Source organism: Tubulanus polymorphus, chromosome 2 (assembly GCF_964204645.1).
Source record: "Tubulanus polymorphus chromosome 2, tnTubPoly1.2, whole genome shotgun sequence".
Classification (NCBI taxonomy): domain Eukaryota; kingdom Metazoa; phylum Nemertea; class Palaeonemertea; order Tubulaniformes; family Tubulanidae; genus Tubulanus; species Tubulanus polymorphus.
In genome coordinates this window covers 27,453,937-27,462,346 of record NC_134026.1, presented here as the reverse complement: position 1 = coordinate 27,462,346, position 8,410 = coordinate 27,453,937, and the positions used below count along the sequence as shown (strand labels likewise).

Genomic DNA, 8,410 nt, shown 5'->3' with positions numbered 1-8,410 from the left:
TCACCCCACGCTTGGTGTGTACGTTAAGGACGTGGCAGAGGTTGCAGAAATTGTCGACAATGCAATGGCTCCAGTACCGTTGCTTTTTCTGTGAAGCCTTCGATGTCCACAGCGAAGATTGTTTATCAAATCGCGTCGGAACTGGGAGCTACTAACCAGATAAATCAGCCCATTGATAACGTGATTGAATGGATACAGAATCTTGCCGGTGTAGTACATGAATACCATAACTTCACTTTCGGTCGTTTTGCAATATAGAATCGCCTCATTGATTGCTTTATCCCAGTTTTCGTATTTGAGTGTCATCAGAAACGCGATACTTGTGGGAAACACAAGTACGAGAAAAGCAAATGATACGATCACTACCATGATCGTAACTCGTCTTGTCGCCTCTTGGCGTGGACTTCGTCCCGCTGCCAACGTTGCCTGTCTTTTGAGAGCCCTACAGACGGTGCGAGCAATAACAACATTTAGTGAAAGTAAAGTTATAAACGGCATGTAGTTACTGATGATCCTGTTTGAAATCTCGTAAATACTACGCCAGGGTTTACCAACTGTAACGATGCAATTGATCCGGCCCGGTCCGGTGTGGTATTGGCCGTACACGAGAATAGTAGTCGTGTTGTACACCAATAAGACGCACGCAGTGGAGACTGTGGTGATGATACCTCGGCGAACGGTACACAACCTATTTGACCTGAGAGGCCTTGTGACGGCAATACATCGGTCTATGGTCATACAAACTAACAATAATATAGCAATCTGAGGCGGGAAAATCTCATGAAACCCGATCAGTCGACATTCACTAAGAGTATAATATGGTTTGAAGAATTCTACTATTTTCATCACTTGTTCGCTGACGATAACGTACAAATCGGCCCATGCAACCATCATCATATAAAAGTGACAAGAACTTTTTCTTGCCTTGCGGTACGTGGCTATGATGGTTATCATATTCAAGAATATACCGAGAACCAAGACAATGTACGGAAGATATGACAATAACTCCGTCATCCGAAGAAGTGATTCTCCATACTTTCTAACAAGACAAAAGTCCATCAACGATAGATTGGTGTTATTCGCCATTTCGTGATTTTCTTCCTGAAAAAAAAACCAAACCTAAAATTAAATTCAAGAAGGTGCTAACTCTTTTAAATTTCTGGAACGGATCTGTGAAACAGGCGGAACGTACAAATAAAACCGAGTGCAAATATTCACAATAAAGTGCAAATTTACAGTACATCGCGTAAGCTGCTGTGAGCTTTTTATGGAGAGTTTTTAACGAAATGAATGTTGATATTTATGTTGATTTTTTTACTTTCGTATGCGTTGCGTGATGCGTAATCAACGAAACCCGGTTTAATGCAATTTACTTCTAATTTCAAGAACGTTCTTTCTTTGTTTCTATGTCAAGGGCCCATGCTGCTCGCGGAGATTTGAAGTTTGTTTAGTTGGATTTTTTGTCGACATATCTCATAAAAGTTCGAGGCGGGCAAACGAAAGAGCAGCGCACGATGTTTTATAGCGACACGTAGAGTGATTAGTGAATTCATCCCAGTGTGTCATTACTGTGCGATTAAGACAAATTGGAAGATTACACGAGACCCTCACCTGCGAACCATCGTCAATTATGCAATTCAGCAGCCGGGCATGCGCACATACCGCCCAGACCGCCTAGACCAATATTGACGATAACAAATTAGTCAGGAAATATTAACAAAATATGATGAATATCTGATAACTAACCGTTTGATCATTTGATTGGATATCTAATCTTGCCTCCAAAAATTTTACTTTTTGTCGTGATTTTTGCATATTCGTATCTTTGAGTTTGAGTATCCATTTAAATTCAATCTGCACCCTTCAATTTTCATTTGAACGGAAGCTCCGGGTAATGACAATGGGAACAGACCCATGGGATACAATCATGACAACTACAGTTTAAGTCACATCTTGAAATTACCACGCGTTTCTCGAAAGAAAAAATAATGGTTCAAAGTTTGATTGCGCGTCGATTTGACGAGCAGCAACATTCGTCACCAGACGTTTGCCCTATTTACTTGCTCCCGGAAGGGACGATTATAGACCTCAACGCATTCTAATTGATCAGGAATCTTCTTTTGGCATCAAGAAGTCTCCATCAAAAGTAATGTCTAGGTTGTATTGATTTTAGAATTACTAAGGCAGAGATTCGCCCTTTCATCGCTGCATGTGAACCGAAGAGAAACAGGAGTATTTCGCATTTTGTTACATTCTTTCATTCGACTCACTGGTGGCTCGTATAATATTTGCGGACACGGAGTTCTATCCAGTGTCATCGATCTCAATTTCCAAATTAATAGTTGAAGATCGTTCGCCTACGACGGGGTTATTTTCCCCAGATGTGCTTTTATTTGTCCCAGAGGAAAAGTGCGTCTGCCTCATCTGTTTTAGCGTGAATACCGAAAAACCATTTTTTCACACTACACCGGGTGGGGACAGTCACTAAGCGGAATGATTTTATGTGAACACGGTTGATATTCGGGTCGATCATTATTAGCCTCAGGACTACGCTTGTCTCGAACGAAAACCATTTATCCCGTTCATTTATCGTATATATGCTTGAGTTTCAATTTCACGACTCGACCTAAATTCCACAGTCCAACTGTGGCCAACAGGAAACAGACTTATGTTTCAGAATGATTTATTCTTAATTAAGTCTTTTTTCGATTTTCATTTTAGATATCATATCATTTAAGGATACATAACGGTTTTATTAAAGATGAAAGGCTAGGTTTTCATTGAAGAGGAAAGATGTGGTTCTGTGCTTTAATGCTGAATGAACAGTAGTTATCACAGAGGTTTATGTGATGGGTGACAATTACCCTTGCAACGGTATCGCCCAAAATACATTAAATGGCAATAAATTGGTTCCATGGGGAGCCCCGCATCCGCATACTGTTCTGCTCGACTAACAAAATAACACCGAGCAACTTCGCGGAATAAAATAAAGATCAATCGGTATTGCACCAATGTCGTCGTCTGTAATCCGCGAAAAAAAAGGAAAACCTCGTAAAAACTCCTTTCAAAACTATGATTATTGATGAGTTGTTCGACGCATGAAACTGATCTCATAGCAAGACCCACTAGAGAATATTTGACGGTGGCATTATCCCTTATCTACTGCCGGCATTTTAGTGATATGTTGCCCTAATACTTTGTTTTGTCATGTATTCAATCATTAATGCCAAGATACCATCCGGTCAGTCACCAGGTTTCAAGGCAGTAATTACCTTCCTACACGATATAGTTTTGCTTCCCTTCCGATGTATTGTTACGACTAATTTTGTATGTTATGTCCGGTGAGCGGTAAAAGCCGAAATAAATCAAAATTTTTCAGAACAAACGCCGCTCCCCGATCATCATCCAGGGACACTTCTAGTGTCCTGCTTTAAGCAATCAGCACAACTTCCTACTTCGTATACAATTTCATGTACCAAGATCCGGTTGTGTTGTTCCCGGTATTCCGCGCTACGGAGAGTCCGTGGGTGTGTACCGGTGTGTGCGGTGCTATTTTTACATATCTATCCTCAATGATCAAACTGGAAACTTTCTTAGCTTCTCTTTTGTTTTTTGTTTTGTTTTCCGTGTTATTTGGCTTGATTCGCTACATCGCAATCGCAGTTATTTCTTAAGGGCAAATTGACAATAATGTTGAATTCTAATGTTCCAAGTTTAAATGACTGTTGAGCGTTCGTTCATGTATCAAACCATCGGATCGATTACTTAAAGTTTGGTTATAAATGTTTGTAATACAAATGCCACGATTCGGCAATAATGACCTGGTGGGAAAATAACGACAGGTCACAAAATATTTCGTTATGATAAGTAGCTACGTAAAATCATACTATATTTTGTCATTTCTAGACTTGGAGGTTTCCTTAATGAGATGTGACACTAATCTTATAACGCCAATCTGTTAAACGTTGACCCGACGATGGTTAGAAAATGCTCGGAGTAATTGCGTATCATTTCCAAACTGACATTTCGCAGACACACTTATTAATTCAGCTTAAAAATTCCTAGCTCTCGGCCATCTTGTCAGCTGACGTGTGTCAGTTTAAATACATCATTTAATTTAGACCTGTAGGATATGTAAAACGAATTTATCACCATCTAATTGACTAGCTAAACATATTATCATTTACGTGCGTTAGATCTCATGGGAATGAACCCGCCAGGGCATGCAACGAGTAATTATATACTATTGCGAAAACCAATTTATGGTAGGTCACAAAGCTGGTGCAAATAACCTCGGATAAAAACTTTGAAACAAGAAGGTATTATATAAATCTATTCTTTGAATTATTCAGAGATATGTTTCAATTGTAATTTGATAGCGGCTGTACTCGGCAAACAAATAGGCAGATAACAAGGAATATGAACAGTGATGTATATATAATTTTCACGGCTACCCTGCGTTGATAAACACCGGTGTGAGCATCGAATGATTTCGAAGACGATTTTTTACTGCTTGCTTGGAAATTCAAGGTGCCTGTCACGTAACCGAATGACCGTTCATAATCTCTGCGGTCGTATCAAAATACCTACCCCCTACCCAGGAGAGCATTGTAATAATTCCACTCCAGTAACGAATGTTTCTGAGTTTATACGATACATTGAACGCATTTACTTCAAATCTAATGATAAAAAGAATCATATAAGATCAAAGCGTATTTGCAGAATGATACGATACACTTTCAGGTATCAGCATTATTTCAAATATTGTCTTCTAATTTGAAAATTTTTGAATAGAGAATTTGTATTATTTTGCAAGATACCAAACAAAATTCTACAGTCTGATTGGAAATATCACGATAATGAAGTTATCAGGTTCATTTGTATGGTTTGTGGCGAATCACTCGTGGCTCAGTAACAAGCTATAGACTTTATTCCGGTCTTAGCGATTGCACTTGGAGTTCCTAGGTAGAGATTTTGACAGCTGTGAGGAGAAATACGAGTTGATGGTTGGGATTTTATTTGACAGGCTACATCGAAGCGGAATGACAGTATATGATAGGAAACAGTGACAGAGGAAATTGCGTTCATTAAAGCTACCGAAGCTGACGTAATATTTGTGACCAATTTTCCTGTGATAATCTGCTAATCTATAAGTCAGAGGAAACCATACTTTATCCCATACATTTGTTGATGACGTTTGGTTTTCCTTGTTGTTGATGAATTTCAAAACCGGAATCAATGAAAACGTGTTCGTTATGATACACAGTGCCCGTTCGTGAAAATTCAACTATGTACATATTCAATCATTTTTGTAGATAATCAAAACGATGTTTAATTGGGAAAGTGAAATCATTACTAAAATCCATTCGTTCTATCCTGATTGGTTTATGTTTTGGAAAGCCATAAGCCCTGCGTAAAAGCCACTTCTACACAGCGCGTGTTGAAACAATCACTCGATTGACATTTCCTCGCCATTCGTTTGAAGATTCGAATAGCGAACGGTTTTTTCCATGAATTGCTCGTGCGCAAACTGATTTCGTCGAATGAATCCAGGATTCGGCAACTCAAAAACAACAATCAAAGATAATCATATCCAATTAGATCAAAGATACAATTTAATGACGAAGCCTTAATTTGTATTCAGTTTAAAAAACAACTATGATTTTGAATAGCCGTCAGGTTTATGTCGAATGGTTAATTCGTGAGCTTTTTGATTTTTCATTGAAAAATCCCCCAAAGGATCCGTCATACCATTCCGAAACCTTAAAATTCATTTGATTAGAAAAATATCTTTGTTTGTTCTTTGATATGGTAAAGTTTCTACAGATCAGTAGAACAATTTACATGGCAACTTTACGCGAATCGGGCAAAATTTATTAAGTGACAGCTGTATAATTTTCGAAGGCAATCTTTTTCCGACATCATTACGAAAACCTTCAAGCACTGAGACATTTCGTTCTTTTGATTGCAGTACACGCCATCATATTACCAGATTGGAAAATGACATTTTTATACCTGAATCGGAAAAACTAGCAACGGTTTGCCGAGACAGGATCAATTCGTTTTTCTGAGACAGATTCGTTCATAACGAACACAATTTTGTCTAAGTCGCAAACTTTACAGCGAAATACCGAAAACGATGTCGACAAACGAAGTGGAATGAAGCATATACCCCTTGATAATAATGAATCATTCTATGTTCACCCTCTGTTGGTACCTCCAACGAAGAATCATATTTTTTCATATTCTGCGATATCATCAAAGAATAAATAAACTACACATCATAAAAAGCTCGCTTTATTATTTTCTTTATGATTTTATCAACCAGTTTAACTTGCCGATCTTAACTCTCATTTTTCCAGTGATAACTTTGATAGACAAACTCATAGCCTCATAGATAAAACAATAGCGAAGCAATATCCACGAACGTCTTGATGTGGTGTTTAGGAGCTTAACTGTTTTGCTTTTATCAAGACCTGCGAATTAACGTCAGTGCAAGGCATAATGGTGCTTTTTGTGAAATTGAATCAAATAAATCCCGTTGGATTTACGAGAGAATTCCGAACTGGCGTATATTCGAATCCTATGAATATCCCATAAATCTTTGCTATCGGGAATGGGGATGTTTCGGGTATAGATCAGTAAATCAGTTTTCGTGTCCATGACCAGAATATTGAGTGGCATGAAAATCATACTACATCCGTAAAACCCGGTGAAACCGGTGACGAATTGTCACTAAACAGACCAGTGTCATTAATGCACCAATATCTGATCAGTAAATTTCTATACAGCTTGGTCTGCGATTCATGAATGATATATCATTCATCTATTCAAAAATTTTAGTTTTACACAGTTGATCTTCCTAAGTTTATTTCAGCTAAGTCATCATATATAATGATTTAAATCATCTCTGTTTGTGAGTTCAAATTTAAACTTGCAATGAAAGTCGGATTAGTCGATATAAGACGACTTGGGCAAAGTCAACTGTATAATGTTTATGCGACACGAAACAGCGACTTAGACCGAATGGGATCGAAACCGTCATCATTTGTTTTATTGGTATCGATCATGCGAAATACATGTCGACGTGCGTGGACGTGAAATTTTGCTGGGTAAAGACCATAAATCGTGTTCTTTATATGTACGAAATGCTGTTGTTAGTTCGCAGTTCATTAGAATTTTGCCTTTCGAGGCCGGCGGAATGTAAGGTTCTTGACCAATGAAATACTCCTCGATTTTCATAAATCAGTATGTTATAACCACAGCACTACAAACAACACTGAAACACTCGACTTTGCAACCATTTCCTACTTACCAAAACATATATACAATATTGATAGTTAAAATTTATATTCAAACTATTACAACAAAATGCATACGCTCACCCAAAGAAAATAACTCACTGTGTAGCCGCATTCAGCAGACTCAACAGCTGTACGATAAAAATTCTCCTCATTGTGGAGTATGTATTGAGATACACGATTTAAATAAAATTTCTATGTCCACCAGAGCGTAGTTCAGCAAAAATATTACAAAGAAATATAGATAACAAATTCCGAATTAACGATCAGAGGATATTTGCATTGGATTGAAATATTACAAGGAAAAGGAAATAAAAAACTAAATTACTCAAGCAAAAAAATTGTAACTTGAACAATCGACAAAATGTCGATGAATGTTTATATATACGAATATGAAAAATATGAATGAAATGTATTTGCATCTCTTACCTGTAGAATATGTTAAGTGTAAAGAGTTTGTTCCAACAGCTGCCCGTCAGTAGTTCTGATGAAAGATGCGCATTCTCGGGGATGTCGGAGGGTAATTATACCGGGTAACGTCACGACAAATACAATCTATCAGCATTCTCAGCACTAAAGCAGCATTAAACAAGAGTACCCAAGTGACAAAAAATCCACACAGGAATGTCCACAAAATATACGTATAGCATTTTCTTTTCCGAATATCTTAACATATATTCAACAAACCTCCTATAGTATACATCTTCTTCCAACGTAAGTGAATGAAAAATCGTTTTCGTCCATTCAGCGAATCAATACTTATCACCTCGGTGTTTTCTCGCAGTTTTTGAACGATGTTCTCTTAGTCGTACGTTCGAAACCTCTTGAAATGTTGGTTCCACGAATATCACTACTTCACAATCTTTCTCGCATGATGTTCGATATTGAATATTACATTGCAACTTTGCTTTCGTGTTCGGAGATTGGGAATATAGCGCTTAATTATTTGCTGAATTTTCCGCCCTATGTGGAATCCTTTCTGCTGTCATCCGTGGCTTACGTGATATTTTCGTAATGATTTATCACGGTGCTGTAACCGTCAGCAAAAACAAAAAACGCTTGCACACTTGACATTAGACGAAGAGGTCAATCGGGCACGTATACAACTA

At 37.9% G+C, this 8,410-nt stretch overlaps 1 protein-coding gene across 1 annotated transcript; it reads right to left on the bottom strand.

Annotated features, from left to right (window-relative positions):
- LOC141899131 (FMRFamide receptor-like) lies at positions 1-1,086 on the bottom strand. Its single transcript, XM_074785286.1, has one exon. The coding sequence runs from the start codon at positions 1,084-1,086 to the stop codon at positions 1-3; it is 1,086 nt and encodes a 361-aa protein (XP_074641387.1).
- Positions 1,087-8,410: the final 7,324 nt, after the last annotated feature.

Bases quoted from the DNA above. Each gene is read 5' to 3' on its own strand.
- LOC141899131 (XM_074785286.1), bottom strand. From the start codon at position 1,086: ATGGCGAATAACACCAATCTATCGTTGATGGACTTTTGTCTTGTTAGA.